The sequence below is a fragment of the Loxodonta africana genome, chromosome 14 (assembly GCF_030014295.1).
Source record: "Loxodonta africana isolate mLoxAfr1 chromosome 14, mLoxAfr1.hap2, whole genome shotgun sequence".
NCBI classification, from domain to species: domain Eukaryota; kingdom Metazoa; phylum Chordata; class Mammalia; order Proboscidea; family Elephantidae; genus Loxodonta; species Loxodonta africana.
The window spans coordinates 20,711,496-20,729,264 of record NC_087355.1 but is presented as its reverse complement, the minus strand read 5'-3'; the positions used below and the strand labels follow the sequence as shown (position 1 = coordinate 20,729,264).

Below are 17,769 nucleotides of genomic sequence, written 5' to 3'. Positions count from 1 at the left end.
TGAACACAGGACTTGTGTTCATGAAAGTGTTCCAAGTATTAGCTTCTCTGTTAAATTTGATTTCTGTACCAAATGCAAATAAATTTAATTTTGCAGGCAGCTAGTCTATTACAAGTATTTATTTTCATGTTTCTCCATACTTCCCCCAAAATATATACATGGGGGAAATGATACAGGGATGAAGCTGTCTTTTTTATAGTCCCTTTTCCCAGTAGGGATCCTGGGTGGCACAGTCGTTAAGAACTCAGGCTGCTAACCAAAAGATCAGCAGTTAAAATCCACCAGCTGCTCCTTGGAAGCCCTATAGGGTGCAGTTCTGCTCTGTCCTGTAGGGTTGCTATGAGTTGGAATTGACTCGACAGCAGTGGGTTTGGTTTGGGGTTTTTTCCCAGTGGATATACTTAAAGGAAAATTGATGGTAGTTGGTTCCCCAGTACGCTTTTGGGCACCTGCTGAATGTAGCCGCTGTCGTGTCTTGTCCCTCAGGTTAATGATCCTGCTCTGAGGGGAGGCAACCTGTTCCCAAACCAGCTGCCTGGAATGGATATGATTAAGCAGGAAGGAGACACATCACGGGTAAGAAACAGCAAAGAAATAAGTGAATATGGTAGCAAAGTGAACCATGACTGTTTTATGGACCAAAATTGGCATAGATATATCATTAACCAGGAGGTTAGATAGCTGTAATACAGTATCTTCTGATTTCACCGGGCATACAATGGTTTTGTGTGAAGAATTATTCCTTAAGTCTATGTTTTATTCTTTCTTAGTATTTCATTCTGTTTAGGCAACAGTCTTATGTCTTACTTGTATTACTTACTTATTACCTTAAACACTTGTCCTAAGGAAAGCAGTATTACCACGTTCAACCAATTCTTGAACAATAGAATAATGAGTACTCAGAACCCGTAAGCTGTGTGCCCAACAGCAGATGTCTCACAGGGGAGGCTCTGGAAGCCGTGTGGCATATAGCCAGGCAAGTGGGCTGGTGTGGGAAGGGACGTAACCCTTTCTTCTCTTTTTTTAATTTTATTGTGGTGAAATATATGTAACAAAACATTTCAGCCATTTTTACATGTACAGTTCATTGACATTAACCATTCATCGCGTTGTACAGCAGTTACCACTGTTTATGTCCAGATTTTTCATCATCCTTAACAAAAACCCTGTACCGCTTAGGCAATACCCTCTTATTCCCCCTCCCACCCACCCCATGTAAACCTAGTGAACTTCGGTCTCTGTGCATTTGACTGTTCTGGGTATTTCATTATAAATGAGATCACACAACATTTGTCCTTTTGTGACCGATTTATTTCACTCAGCATAATGTTTTTAAGGTTCATTGTGTGGACTTCATTTCTTTTTATGACGGAGTAATATTCCATTGTATGTATCTACCACATTTTGTGTATTCATTCGTCTTGATGGACACTTGGTTGTTTTCACTTTCTGGCTATTGTGAATAGTACTGAAGTGAACACTGGTGTACAAGTACCTGTGTTCCTGCTTTCAGTTCTTCTGCATATATACCTAGGAGTGGAATTGCTGAGTTATAAAGTAATTCTATGTTTAACTTTTTGAGGAACCACCAAACCGTTTTCCACAGCAGCTGCACCATTTCATAATCCCACCAGCAGTAGATGAGACTGGTAGTTTTCTTTTGAAAAGTACTCTGTCATTCTCAGTGGAGAAAACGTAGGGTTGATGTTGAATTTCCTTAAAAAAGTAGATCATGAAAAGTTTTGTTAATATTAGCATTCAAGTTTAGAAAGTAATACATAAATCTGATCCAGATTTTAATAACACATTGTGCTAATTTTTTAAACACGGTTCCTCTTGTAAAGAACCACAGTCCCGGGTGGCAGAGATTGCCGGCTGTGTGGGAGTCCTGTGGATGTGGAGTGAGGCTCATATGCACCAGTGTACAGGAGCTCATTTAAACAGTTGACATACTGACATAGTAAGCCAAACAGAGGGGAGCCCTGGTGGCACAGTGGTTAGGTGCTCAGCTGCTAACCAAAAGGTGGGTGGTTTGAACCCACCAGCTGTTTCGTGGGAGAAAGTTGTGGCAGTCTGCTTCCGTAAAGATTACAGCCTTGGATACCCTATGGGACAGTTCTCTGTCCTATAGAGTCACTATGAGTCTGAATCAACTCAACGGCAACAGGTAAGCCAAACAGAAAATGGAATATATTTCTTTATTGACCATGTGCTTGGACTGTAACCCTGCCGTTGATTGCAGTGTGAATGCCGCACGGCTCTCGGTCGTGCCGCACCCTCAGAGGGCTGGACTCTTCTCCGCTGCCAGTTCTGTTCTCCTTTCCACCGAGCCTGTGCAGATAGCAGCCACCTAACTAAGTGATGGCATACATGCAAAAAGTAGAGGCTGAAAACCTGGGTTGCCTTTCCTAAAGGACTGACGACGTCACTGATAATTAGGTTCCCACAGGACAGCCCATTTTAACCCAAAAGTGCCAGAGAGCCTAACCTCTGAGCACTTCATCTCTCTGAAAAAAATGCATTTGGGAGGCTGGGATCATATTAAACAAACACAAACAAACCCATTGCCGTCAGGGCAGTTCTGACTCGTGGTGACCCACGTGTGACAGAGTAAATGGAGCTTCATGGGGTTCTCTTGGCTGTAATCTTTACAGAAGTAGATCACCAGGCCTTTCTTCCACAGCACTTCTGGATAGGTTCAAACTGCTAACCTTTTAGTTAGTAGCCAAACACAAACCATTTGTGCCACCCAGGATAGCATTACCCTTCCTTAATCCACCAAGATGAGATCTACACCCCTATCCCCCTTCAGTGTGTGACGATGCCAACCTAGGCCTACACTCCACAGAGCAGGCGCCCTGGAAATTCCCTTTGTAGGTCTGCCTCTCAGAAGCCCTGCATGGGCCAGGTCTTTTCTTCCAAGACCCCTGGAGTCAACTTGCCTGTATGTCCTTTCCTCTGCTCCCATGAGCCTCCAAGAAGAAAAGACTTGCCTGCTGTAAAGCAGAACACTTGTTGACTCCATGTTGTCTTTTAAACAATTACAGAAACAACTCTGTATTGAGCATTTACCATGGCCTGGTTCTGTGCTGAGAACTTTGCTTAGGTTGTGTCATTTAATCCACACCACAGCCATATGGTATACCTGCTGCTTTGAGAGTTTAAATGGCTTGTCCAGGGTCCCACAGCACCAGAACGTGAGCCCAGGCAGGCTGACTGCAGAAAGAGCCATTTTAACCCCTGTGCACCACTCCCCACCTTCCTTAATAGAGCACTGAGCTCTTGTGAGATTTTTCTAAGGGTTTTATGCAGGTAACAATGGAAGAATCCAGAAAGGAATAAAATATTTCCTTCATCGTTGCCACTCCCTTGCCGCTTTTTATTCAGATCCTGAAGGGAAGAGAAGAACGTTGACAGTTGCTAGTGGGACAGAGAGTAAAGATTTGGCTACATTTTTTGAAGAGTCCTCAGAATTGGGCAGTGGGTACTGAAGCTTTGCGGGGAGGAAGCAAGGAAAAGGAAACGAAACACTTGTTGGTCTCTAGTGCACCAGGGACTGTGCCAGGCGCTTCATAGATACCTAAGCCTCCCCAGCATTTTCAGACAAGGAGACTGAATTTCGAAGGAATTGGTAATTTACCCAAGGTCGCAAAGCTAGCTAAGAACAGGAATCAAGACTTGGGGAGATGGTGGCCAAGAGCAGTACAGCTGAGGGAGAACGAGGCAGGATGGCAGGGGTGGACCTGCAAGCACAGTCAGAAGAGGGAAGGAGAGAGGGTGAGGAAGAATACTGGGAGCACCACAGAGTCAGGAGCCTCCGCCTGGGCTCCACTGACTGGGAGGGCAGGGTGCTGGGCCCCGTGGGCTGACAGAACCCCATGGTATTTACCTAAACGCACATGTTGGCGCCTGGTGGGCACTCACCAAACTGAAGATAGGTTAGAGTTAGGATCACAAACAGCAACTTGCAGTAAATATAGCATGTTTCTTCATCAAAAGTGCCTTCAGGGATCCGTGGTGAGAACTCCCTCTGTTATTATCCAGCCCAGGCCATTTACATGCCTCCCACCTCCTCTTTTTTTCCCAGTTCTCTCTTGAATTTGGTCTGCGCTTTGTTTCATGGTGAATGTTAAGTCACAGAACCGTCTGCCATAAACACTCCTGTTGGTCCTTCAGAGAATAACATGTAGAGTAGACCCTTTCTAATCCCTGAGCGATAACTGGAGATCACACTGCATTTCCAGCCTTTCTGCTGATGTCTGAATAGATGCGGCTTCTGCATCTCCTCTTTCTGTGACACGGTGTGCTGCTGATGGGCATCAGGGACTGTTTTCAGAATTTCTCTTGGTAATCTGGTACCATTTGTTGAACTAGAAACCACTGTGAATCCATCATTAATTGAATCTGTGTCCTGTTTGTCTCCAGATTATAATTGTACCTTGCTTTAATTTAAGCAAAGCTAGTATATCTAGCTGTAATTTACCAAAAGCACTAGAGAAGGCCAATTATTTTACTTAATCAAGAGTCTTCGTTTTACAAGGACTAATCATAGTATTCTTTTATATTTGGCATACATTTAAATATATTAAAATCGAGTTTACTGCTCAGCAGCATGGCTCTGGCATAAAGAGAGCATAGTTGCAATTGATTTCATTTACTAGTGTTTACAGAAACTGATCATAACCTGGATCAAGCTCATAGGTGATGACGAAAATGGTGATGACATTTATGGAGCATTTATTATCACCCAGAACTATTTAAACACTTCATGGACATCGTTTCATTTAATCCTCACAACAACCCCAAGGAGTGCTAGGTACAGAAATCTCCCATGACCCCCAAGTGGCACAGCTGGGATACCAGCATCACCCATGAAATCGGCGCCAGCTTGATGTTCTGTCTTAACAGACCGGTGCCGGCTGATCCTGCTCCTTGAAGTCAGTCTGTGGTAAAGAATGCTGCCGCAAAGTTTCTAAGCCCATAAGTCCTACAGGAAATAAATACTTCTCAGTAGATTGTTTCTTTCCCAGAATAACTGGAGTATTGAGGGGTTTTTCCACATTTTGGTCAGAACTGTGGAGTATTTTCATGTGAAATCTTACCAGTAACACACATTAGAAATATATGTTATTCAGCTGTTGAAATGCAGAGAAAAGTACGTTAGCTCTTCTTCTCTAAGAAGAAATGTAATCACAGATACTCCCCTAATTTTTTAAGCTTAGGGGAATGATGCCCTTCATTCTGCCCTTGACCACTAGAATTCACCATTTGGCAGTTGTTTTCCCAGAATTCTCTTTTCAGAGTGGGTAGGTTATTAATTAATCTTAGATTAATCTAAAGTGAAATAGGTAATTTGGGGGTTGGCTTCCTCTCTAACCTTACTAACACCAGGTCTCTCTCTCTAATGTGCTGTGCTGGAATTCTGGGTCTAAATGTCTAAATCCTGGACACTGTTGTTCTGTGTTCCCACAGTACCTGCTATTTCCTCTCACATAACTCTGATCACATTTTATTGTGACTTATCGTTTGTCTTCTTTGCCTGTTCGGCAGTTTTGTGATAGCAGTGACTAGAAGTGTCTTTAATCCCCAGCACCTGGCACATAGTAGATGCTCAATTAATATTTGCTAAATGAGTGAGCATTGTTTTAGGCACAGTCAGTAATCAAGGAAAACCTATTACAGATATAGTTGCACTAACCAAGGAAACACCTCCTACAAAATTCCTTGCTGTTTAGTAATTCAGATTGTCAGCGCATAGCAGCCAGAGACTAGCAAGAACTCATGGGGAGTCAAAACCCAAGTTTATTTCACTTGCTGAAGCCATGGAGCACACACCCCATAGAATCTTGGGAGTATCTCAGTAGGGGGAATTTCTAGGGTGTGGGCTTGTACTGGATGATTTTAAGGAGGGGCCAGGCAAGTCGAGGCCACTTCTGGATTGGAAGCTATCAAGGAACAAGGGCAGCCCGGCAGTTGGCCATCTCAGTTATCTTTGTTGAGAAGACGGAGGGATGAAATTGGGCTAGGATGTACCTGGTAGTAAAGTAGCCATTCAAAAAGACTGACTGACCATCTGTTTGTAGCTGAGGCATGGCCTTGTCTGTGTCCTGGGAGAAACATCATATATGATCTGTTTACCTCCTCCTGTCCCTTTGGAAACATTGTTTGTGTTTAGGAATATCACGCTTAAAATCAAGTGTAACTCATCCAGGTACAGCCTTGTGATTTGCATTAATTAAAGCAGCCAAGCATTTTGATGTTTTTATGATCGGCTTTATAATGGTTTTTCCAAAAAGCCAGAGGTATCTCACAACTTTCTGTTTTACTGCAGAAATACTGCTGACACTGAAGGTAGCGGTTGCTTCTTTCTTCAGCTGACCGGGCCCACTTACTCAAAACCCTTAGCAGTCTGGAGAGCTGCGTCCACTTGTTCTGACCCACCGACCTGCCAGCCAGTTCTGCCAGAGCGAGATCCACAGACAGGCCTCGGCTCTGCGCCAGCGTGGAGTCCACACGGCTGCTTCAGGAGAAGCTGCCTCTTCTCTTGACAGTCTGAAGCTCACATCCAGACAATTGCTCAGTCTGTTCACTGCATTCACCTTAGTGCAACTTAGATCTCTCCTGCAAAGTAAATGTTGACAGGCAAATTTCATACCCATGTCAGATTGAATGTATTTAAATGTACGTATTTTTAAGGAAAACAACCATGCTCTTGTTCTGTTCCTGTTTGGTTCCAGACACTGGTTTCTTGCTTTGTTTTCCCTGGCTAATCAGCCTACTGCAAAAGAGTAAAATTGCATCTGGGAGAAAGAAAAGACTTTGAAAAAATACAAACCTAAGGTGTTTTAAGCAAAACCCTGCATTTGGAATAGAAGCGGGGCAGGCACCATGGACAGCGTTGTATATACAGAAACACCCAATAAGTGAAGAACAATAAAGCCCTAGTTGTTTCTTTGTAGAAGACCCTAAAGACCAGGTTGGAAAGAGTTTCCATTTATTGAACAGATCAAAAGGGAGCCTGTGAGGGCTGTTAATATTAACAAGGATTGTTTCTCTGGTTCTTTGTTAAAGAAAACCAAACTAGTTCACTTAGATCATGAATCAAGAAGAAATACTTTTCATCCAGATTAAGTTCCCATTAGATTGATTCAGACAGCTTGAACTAGCACCTCCTCTTCCCCACCTGGCCCTCAGTGTGCCCATTCCCTCTCTGTCTTTACAGTTCTCCCCGCTTTCGTTCATTGTTTTAAAGTAACACACACAGCAGAAACCAGGTAAGCCCTTTATTTCCTTAACTATTTTGCCAGCCACTTACCGGTTGCTAAGTACTGAATAATTTCAGAAAAATGCATTTACTGGCAAGGAGAAGAGCAAAGTTACTACTCGATCCCAGTCAAGCTAAGGATACCTGCTTTGGAAGCATGTTTGTTCTGTTCCCCAGCAGCTCGGGCCTACAAAACAGGAGAAAATAATAGCGTGTTTAAAATTGACAGCAGATAGATATCACTACAGATCGAACCACCGTCGTGTGTTTTTTATTTTGTTTTTTAGCAGTGCTGACTAAGCTGAAGTTTTGTAAGGTACATAAAATCCAGTTTCTATGTAAACAAGCAATAATTTAAGTTGAGAACTTAAGTGTTTTAATTGTATAATTTTTGTGAGGTATACATATTGTGGAATTGACTCAAAAATGAGGTACTTCAGTATTAAATTAGATTATCTTCATAGCAACGTCTCCTAAAGGTGTTTTGTAAAGGATATCAATGCTTTGACTAGACCTAATTTGTAGACTTAAGACTTTTTATTTTCTAAACCTTGTGATTCTGCTCATAAATCATTAATCTATATAATATGCAGCCGCTGTAGGAACCAATTCTTGATTTTTATATGTTTATATTCTTTTTTAATGAACCTTAGAAAGACTACATGTTACTAAGCAGGCCACTTTTCTGGTTGTTTTTCTTGCCCGCTCTGGTAGGGGAATAATCTTTTATTAATTGCATCGGTTTCAGACAACTGCAATACTAAGAAACCGATGATGTTTTTTGAGCTATTTCTCCCCGACCCCTGATACACAGACTTTCTTACCTAAATTTCCAAATGATGTCTTTTTGATGTCTAAAAAGCAAAGCATTTTGTAATATCTCATTAGCCAGGCTTTTTAGGAACAGAGAGGTTTTTCCTTGAAATCTGATTGTTTATTTTGTGGCAGGGTGAAAAATGTACAAACTACCCCTATTTATATTTATATCTCTCTCTATATGTACAGATTATGGAAGTATAGAAAGAGATATAACCCAAAGATCAATGATGAATAGACAGTCTGAAAGTGTTGCTCCATACTAAAGAAATTTTCTGGAAATTTGCATTTCGATATTTTTTCCACTTGAGAGGGATCTCAATACAGGGAGGTGGCCAAGGAACAGCACTTCTCAGTGGCCACCAGTTCACACATCCCGCTCAAAAGGCTCTACTTCCTCAGCCAAACCATTGGGTTGCCCGACTGTGATGGAAAAATGAGCAGATGTTGGCCCCGGACTCCACGACCTCACTGGTATAATGAGACTTACGTTATAGCGATTTAACCTGACCAGTTTTCCATTGGTTTTTAGAAAGATGTGAATTAGAATGACTTTACACAGCACGACAGAGAAATGGAGTTGAAGCTGGATTTGCTTTGTTTGGAGTTTTTAGTCCCTTTTCACTCTAGCAAACACTGTCCAAAAATATCTATATTGTTTATCCATCTGCCCACTGTGTTTTACCATGAATCCCAGTTCAGACAGAGCTACAAACCTGCATTCCTGGTAATGTAGATGATGTCACAATCGTTACTGTTTTGAAGGAAAAGAGATGATAAGTTCTCTCACAGCCCAGATCAGGTAATGGATTTTGCTTTATATCTAATCAGGAGAAGAAAAGTCAGTGAAGGAAGCCTCTGATCATATTGATCACTGTAGAAGCAAAAGCCAAATCAATTCCCTTCATTATCAGTATTTCTCATGCTGTACACAATAAATTTGTTAGACTGAGTACTTGGTTTTTGTTTAATAGAACAAATAATCAGTGTTTTACTTATATTACTAAATGTGAAAAACACATAATGTGAAAGTATACATACATTAACTTGGTTGTAAAACTCATTTAAGTGTTCATGTAATGTGGTAAGTAAAAAAGTGAAGTGAGCTGTTTTACTACAATGAATTCGTTTGACTCAAAGATTAAAATGCCTCCCCTCCCCCATGTGTATCTCTTCTGGCCTATAATCATTGAAAGCAATGTTTTTGCAGTTTATATAATGCAATTTTTAATCTGTGTTTAAAATGGAGTTCATATGGGCTTAACACATGCAATGGGTGGCACAGGTCCACTTGCAGAACCCAAAGATACACAATCAATTTTGAAATGCAACTTAAGCCATTAATTGTTGGTGTGAATTTAAAATTTTCTAGTATTTGTATGGTAGTATGCTGCCTAAGAGCAAAGCATTCTCTGCACAAAAGAAAATTACTGTAGTGGCTTCGATTTTAATTAGAATTTTCTCCCTGGTGTTTCTTTATAGACTAAAACAAAATCTTTTAAGTTTCTTACTACAGGTAAAAGCTATGTGCAAGAACCTCAAAATGCTAAAATCTAGCATAATGCCTTAGATCTGTTTTTAAGTCTTGTATATTCCTACATAGCTGTCTGATGTATTATATTTGTATAGTGAATTGTGTACAATTTTTGAATAAGTGCATCATCGCTTAACCTTCATGTTCTTGAATAGCGATGATGATACATTTCTTCAAACATTTAACTGTCTTTTTTTCCCTTTGTCATTTGTGGGTTTTCTTTGTACAGTTCCTCATGAAGTTGCATCTGAGATGTGTGTATATGAAAAGATTATACAAGGGTAAAATTAAGCAATATATTAACTATGGTTCTTCAGGAGAAAGCTTACAGTGTTTCAGGTTGTGATTTATTTTCAAAATGGAGTTGATTCTGAACATCACTTTGTTCACCTGCATTGATGTTTGTATTTCTAGTGTGAGCAGTTTATGCAAAGGTAGATATATTCAGAGAAATTTTAAATACATTTATGCAAGTTAATATTGCTTTGCTGATGCTATTTGCTTATTTGATGTTAAATAATGCTATTGTAAATAAAGAATTCTGTTGTTATTGCATCATTTAATAAATTTTAATGCCTTCGGGTTTTACATGGCTTCAGAAAAAATTTTTTTATATGATTTATTTTGTCGTTGTTGAGAATATACACAGCAGAACATACACCAATTCAACAGTTTCTACATACAACACTTAGTGACATTGATTACATTCTTTGAGTTGGACAACCATGCTCACCCTCCTTTTCTGAGTTGTTCCTCCCCCATTAACATAAATTCACTGCCCCCTAAGGCTCCTATCTAATCTTTTGAGTTGCTGTTGTCAATTTGATCCCATATAGATAGTTCTTAAAAGACCACAATGCTCAAGGCAGAAATTCTCTCCTAGTTAAGCTAAACTAGTGTTTGGTTTTAAGAAGACTTGAGGGCATATTTTCGATTTACGGTTTAAAGATCGTCTCAGGGCAGTTATTTCAGGAGTTCATCCAACCCTCAGGGCTTTGGGAAGTCTGAAGTCCATGAGAACTTGAAATTCTGATCTGCATTTTCCCCCTTTTGATCAGGATTCATCTATGGAGTCTTTGATCAAAATGTTCAGTAATGGTAGTTGGGCACCACCCAGTTCTTCTGGTCTCGTGGCAAAGAACGCAGTTGTTCATGGAGGCAATCAGCCACACACTCCATATCCTCCTCCAATTCCTCTCTTGTTCCAGATGAATAGAGACCAATTGTGCCTTGGATGGCTGCTTGCAAGTTTTTAAGACCCCGGGTACTACGCATCAAACTAGAAGATAGAACAGAGGCACTAAACATATTAAACCAATTAACTGAGATGTCCCATGAAACCATGACCCTAAACCTCCAAAGCAAGAAAACAAATCCCATGAGGTTTTTGGTTGTACATAAGCAGCCTCAGCAGGTTTTTCTTTTCTTTTCTTTTTTTGTCATCATTGTAAATATATTTGTCACACAACTTTTATGGCTTTAAATATTTTAATGTGTTTATATTGTATCTTCATAATTGCATCTAAATTAAAAGTACCTTACTTGTAACTTGATAATTTCTTACATTTACATGGTAGTTGACACTACTCACAGTGCTTAAACACGTATATTTTTCACGCACCTTTGGCATTCATCATTTCCTTTGTGCCAATATACTCATTTTATAGATTTTCAGTTTGAAGCTGAGAGGAGGTATGTCTTGTTTAAGATTGTCTAACAACTTAATGGCAAATACAGGCAGAACCTAGGTCCACTGAGTCCTAAATGCTCTTTTCACCATGTGGTTCCATCTCCTATTCCCAAATATCCAAGAACATTTATGACAATAATGTGGGCTTCTGGCTTACTAATGTGGAGTAGCTTACTATATATTACACTGAACTATTCATGACAGTTTAATAAATTGGTCTGTTAATATTTGATAGTTGATAGTGCAAGTCAGAAACTACATGAAATGTTATTAAATACAATTCTAAAAATGAAAGATTAGAAAAATCCGTGTTACTGTATCAGCAGATTAAAGGGGGAAAAAACACACAAAAAAACAGATACCATTTGATAAATCTGCATAGGATAAACTTCAGCCCCCAATGCATGAGAAAACTGCTAGGAAAAACAAATGTCCTAAGTTTAAGGTTATCTGATGCAAACCCGCTGAAACATCTTACTTAATAGTGAAACATTACGAAGTATTGAAGTCAGAACAAAACAAGGAGGCTCACTACCAATGCTAAGAAATGGGGTATTAATACTGGAACAGAAGAGAGAAAACATTTTCAGCCAATTTGACCATCTATAGGAAAAACAAATGAATCAATTGACCGGCTCTTGGAATAAGTAAAAAAGCTGACTTGAATCAACAAAATCAATACATCCATGCTAATTTCAGAAACATTTCTAAATATATTCACAATAACAATAATACCATGACTTTAAGATTATACCCAACAGGAAGTGTGAAAGGTTTTTGTGAAGAAAACTATACAGTTTTACTGAAAGACATAAAAGACCTGAATAAATGGAGACACGTCATGAACCTAAGACCCAATATTGTAAGACCATTGTTTCATCCCCTAAATTCATTATAATCCAATCAAAATCTAAGAAGTGCATTTGGAAGATAAAACGTGCAATAATAGATGAGAAGTTTTGGAGAAAAAATGTGAGCCTTTAACAAAATATTTTAGAGTTGGATTGATCAGTGCTGTACAGTACTGGTACAGAAATTGATAAACATCAGAAGCATAGAGTTCAAAAACAGATCTCTGTATATTATATGTAAGTTTAATACATTATAGAGATGACGTTTCTAATCAGTAGGAATCTGTTCTCTTTAAAAAAAAAAAAAATGCTGAAACAATTGACCATATTAGGGGAAAACAACCAAGTTAACTCCCTACCTCACAACATTAACAAACTCCTGATGGATTGAGGACCTAAACGTGACAAGATGTAAAATTATTAGAAGGATATGTCTACATTCTGTGACAAGTGAATGCATTCTTTAAAAAAAAAAAAAAAAAGTTATTGAGAGGAATAAATTTAACTACATAAAAATTGAATATTTTATTTAAAAAAAAAGTTTTAAAAGCTGAAGACTCGGCAAACAATTTTGACAGTGATGTTAAATAAAGTTCATACAAATTAGTGAGAAAAAGAATAGAAAAATGAACACAGCATGAGCAGGTAATTAATGAAAGTAAAAAACGGCTAATAAGTCTAAAATGATGGACAACACCATGAGTAATCAATAAAACGCAAACAAAATAAGGATATACGGCATATTTCATCTATCCATTGGGCAAAATTTAAGAGCTTAGTAATGGCCACGAATACATCCCTGGATGGTGGTAGGAACATAAATCCTTTGGTATCGAGGGCAAACGTTTGTATAAGGTTGGTAAGGTTGGAAAAGATTCTCCTTTGAATGTTCAGTAAAACTCATCACTGAAGCCATATGACTGGAATTGTCTGGCAAACTGTTCAAAATAGTCTCATTTTTTTAAATCCACAGTATCTGTGAGGGTGTCCTCTGTATTAGTCCATGGATTTTTTATTTCTTTCCTAACGTGTACTTAGGCAACCCTGGTGGTGGTGTGGTTAAGAGCTACAGCTGCTAACCAAATGGTCGGCAGTTTGAATCCACCAGGTGCTCCTTGCAAACCCTGTGGGACTGTGAGTTGGAATCAACTCGAGAGCAATGAGTTTTTTTTTTGTTTTTTTTTTGTTTTTAACATGTACTTACTTTGGGTTTAGTTTGATGAGATTTTTTCTTTCCAACTTCTTGAGAATGTATGAATAGTTCATGCTTTGAACCTTTATTCTTTTCTAATATATGCATTTCAAGGCTATACATTTTCCTATTACATTTCCTTCAGCAACATCCCACACATCTTGTCATCTTCTATCAATCAATTAAAATCTCCAGTTGTGATTTTGAGTTTTTTCCCTTTTAAGCTCTGTCAATTTTTGCTTCTTGTCATCAGAAGCACGTGCATTAGAAGCATATGCATTTCGTCCATGTGGACTAACCCCTTCACATATAAATACCCTATTTTATCTCTGGTAATCTTCCTTGCTCCCACGTGTCTCTCAGTTTGTCGCACTGTGGGGGCTTGCATGTTCCTGTGATGCTGGAAGCTATGCCACTGGTATTCAGATACCAGCAGGGTCTCCCTTGGAGGACAGGTTTCAGCTGAGCTTCCAGACTAAGAGAGACTAGGAAGAAGGACCCAGCAGTCTACTTCTGAGAAGCATTAGCCAGTGAAAACCTTATGAATAGCAGTGGAACACTGTCTGATATAGTGCTGGAAGATGAGCCCCCCAGGTTGGAAGGCACTCAAAAGATGACTGGGGAAGACCTGCCTCCTCAAAGTAGAGTCGACCTTAATGATGTGGATGGAGTAAAGCCTTCCCGACCTTCATTTGCTGATGTGGCATGACTCAAAATGAGAAGAAGCACCTGCACACATCCATTAATAATCAGAACCTGGAATGTATGAAGTATGAACCTGGGAAAATTGGAAATCATCAAAAATGAAATGGAACACATAAACATCAATATCCTAGGCATTAGTGAGCTGAAATGGACTGGTATTGGCCATTTTGAATCGGACAATCATAGAGCCTACTATGTTGGGAATGACAAAGAGGATTGGTATTGCATTCATTGTCAAAAAGAACGTTTCAAGATCTATCCTGAAGTACAACACTGTCAATGATAGGATAATATCCATACGCCTACAGGGAAGACCAGTTAATACGACTGTTATTCAAATTTACGCACCAACCACTAGGGCCAGAGATGAAGAAATAGGAGATTTTTATCAGCTGCTGCAGTCTGAAATTGATCGAACATGCAATCAAGATGCATTGATAATTACTGGCGATTGGAATGCGAAAGTTGGAAACAAAGAAGAAGGATCAGTAGTTGGAAAATATGGCCTTGGTGATAGAAATAATGCCGGAGATCGAATGATAGAATTTTGCAAGACCAGCGACTTCTTCATTGCAAATACCTTCTTTCACCATCATAAATGGCGACTATACACATGGACCTCGCCAGACAGAACACACAGAAATCAAATTGACTACATCTGTGAAAAGAGACAATGGAAAAGCTCAATATCATCAGTCAGAATAAGGCCAGGGGCCGACTGTGGAACAGACCATCAATTGCTCATATGCAAGTTCAAGCTGAAACTGAAGAAAATCAGAGCAAGTCCACGAGAGCCAAAATATGACCTTGAATATAAAAAAAAAAAAAAAAATTTTTTTTTTTTTTTTAATATATTCCTCCTGAATTTAGAGACCATCTCAAGATTAGATTTGACGCATTGAACACTAGTGACCGAAGACCAGACGAGTTGTGGAATGACATCAAGGACGTCATCCATGAAGAAAGCAAGAGGTCACCGAAAAGACAGGAAAGAAAGAAAAGACCAAGGTGGATGTCAGAGGAGACTCTGAAACTTGCTCTTGAGCATCGAGCAGCTAAAGCAAAAGGAAGAATTGATGAAGTAAAAGAACTGAACAGAAGATTTCAAAGGGCCTCTCGAGAAGACAAAATAAAGTATTATAATGACATGTGCAAAGAGCTGGAGATGCAAAACCAAAAGGGAAGAACATGCTCAGTGTTTCTCAAGCTGAAAGAACTGAAGAAAAAATTCAAGCCTCGAGTTGCAATAGTGAAGGATTCTGTGGGGAAAATATTAAATGATGGAGGAAGCATCAAAAGAAGATGGAAGGAATACACAGAGTCACAGAGTCATTATACCAAAAAGAATTAGTCAATATTCAACCATTTCAAGAGGTGGCATATGATCAGGAACCAATGGTACTGAAGGAAGAAGTCCAAGCTGCTCTGAAGGCATTGGCGAAAAACAAGGCTCCAGGAATTGATGGAATATCAATTGACATGTTTCAACAAACAGATGCGGCGCGGGAGGTGCTCACTCGTCTATCCCAAGAAATATGGAAGACAGCTTCCTGGCCAACTGATTGGAAGAGATCGATATTTATGCCTATTCCCAAAAAAGGTGATCCAACCAAATGTGGAAATTATACAACAATATCATTAATATCACACGCAAGCAAAATTCTGCTGAAGATCATTCAAAAACGGCTACAGCAGTATATCGACAGGAAACTGCCAGAATTTCAGGCCCGTTTCAGAAGAGGACATGGAACCAGGGATATCATTGCTGATGTCAGATGGATCCTGGCTGAAAGCAGAGAATACCAGAAGGATGTTTACCTGTGTTTTATTGATTATGCAAAGGCATTTGACTGTGTGGATCATAACAAGCTATGGATAATACTGCGAAGAATGGGAATTCCAGAACACTTAATTGTGCTCATGATGAACCTTTATGTAGATCAAGAGGCAGTTGTTCGGACAGAACAAGGTGATACTGACTGGTTTAACGTCAGCAAAGGTGTGTGTCAGGTATTCTTTCACCAAACCTATTTAATCTGTATGCTGAACAAATAATACGAGAAGCTGGACTATATGAAGAAGAACGGGGCATCAAGATTGGAGGAAGACTCATTAACAGCCTGCGTTATGCAGATGACACAACCTTGCTTGCTGAAGTGAAGAGGACTTGAAGCACTTACTAATGAAGATCGAAGACCACAGCCTTCAGTATGGTTTGCACCTCAACGTAAAGAAAACAAAAACCCTCAAAACTGGACCAACGAACAACATCATGATAAACGGAGAAAAGATTGAAGTTGTCAAGGATTTCATTTTACTTGGATCCACAATCAACAGCCATGGAAGCAGCAGTCAAGAAATCAAAAGACGCATTGCATTGGGTAAATCTACTGCAAAAGACCTCTTCAAAGTGTTGAAGAGCAAAGATGTCACCCTGAAGACTAAGGTGTGCCTGACCCAAGCCATGGTATTTTCAGTGGCATCATATGCATGTGAAAGCTGGACAATGAATAAGGAAAACCGAAGAGGAATTGACGCGTTTGAATTGTGGTGTTGGTGAAGAATATTGAATATACCATGGACTGCCAAAAGAACGAACAAATCTGTCTTAGAAGAAGTACAACCAGAATGCTCCTTAGAGGCAAGGATGGCAAGACTGCGTCTTACATACTTTGGACATGTTGTCAGGAGGGATCAGTCCCTGGAGAAGGACATCAGGCTTGGCAGAGTACAGGGTCAGCGGAAAAGAGGAAGACCCTCAACGAGGTGGATTAACGCAGTGGCTGCAACAATGAGCTCAAGCATAACAACGATTGTGAGGATGGCTGAGGACTGAGCAGTGTTTCGCTCTGTTGTGCATAGGGTCGCTATGAGTCAGAACTGACTCGACAGCACCTCACAACAACAATGAGAATCTTCCTTGACATGGTGTCTCTTTGCTTGATATTAATATAGGCACGTCAGCTTCATGATTAATTTTGCATGTTGTACCTGTACTATTCATCCTTTTACTTTCAACTTTGTAAACAGCATGTAATTGGTTCCATACTGATTTTTATCTAGTTGTCTATTGGTTAGGAGCCCTGGTGGTACAATGGTTAAAGCACTTGGCTGCTAACTAAAAGATCCGTGGTTCAAACCCACCAGCTGCTCTATGGGAGAAAGATGTGGCAGCCTGCTTCCATAAAGCTTTACAGCCTTGGAAGCCCTTTGGGGCAGTTCTACTCTGTCCTATAGGGTCGCTATGAGTCAGAATCAATTCAACAGCAGTAGGTTTTGGTTTGCCTATCGGTTATTGAGACAGGTGTTACTGTCTCCAACTACGATTCTACATTTGTCTCTTCAAAAAAAAAAAAAAAAATTTTTTTTTTTTTATCATTGTATCATCTTTCGCTTTCGGTTTTTGAAACATTATTATTAGCCCCATGTATAACAGTTCTATGTCCTCTTGATAAACTGACCCTTTAACCAAATGGCCCCCTTTACCTTTGGCAATATTCTGCTTATAAAACAATTATGAATGGAGGTGGAAGAGAGTGAGAAATAGAATAAAAATGCCGACCTTACTTTTTGCATAGAGTATAATGTGTTTAGTAGAAGTCCTGGTGGCACAGTGGTTAGGGGCTCAGCTGCTAACCAAAAGGTTGGTGATTGGAACCCACCAGCCATTTCAGAGGAGGAAGATGTGGCAGTCTACTTCTGTAAAGATAACACCCT

At 39.7% G+C, this 17,769-nt stretch overlaps 1 protein-coding gene across 22 annotated transcripts in view; it reads left to right on the top strand.

Moving 5' to 3' along the window:
- The window catches only part of NCOA2 (nuclear receptor coactivator 2), a 321,186-nt gene extending 308,622 nt beyond the window's left edge, over nt 1-12,564 (top strand). For 19 of the 22 annotated variants that reach the window (XM_023545772.2, XM_064267799.1, XM_064267789.1 and 16 more), the window contains 2 exons: nt 487-576; nt 6,332-12,561. In XM_023545772.2, coding sequence (XP_023401540.1) covers nt 487-576; nt 6,332-6,343 — 102 coding nt within the window. In that variant the 3' untranslated portion in view covers nt 6,344-12,561. Of the gene's footprint in view, nt 1-486; nt 577-6,331 lie in introns of all 22 variants that reach the window. The other 3 variants (XM_064267803.1, XM_064267802.1, XM_064267801.1) reach the window with 3 other exon arrangements.
- The last annotated feature ends 5,205 nt before the right edge of the window (nt 12,565-17,769 follow it).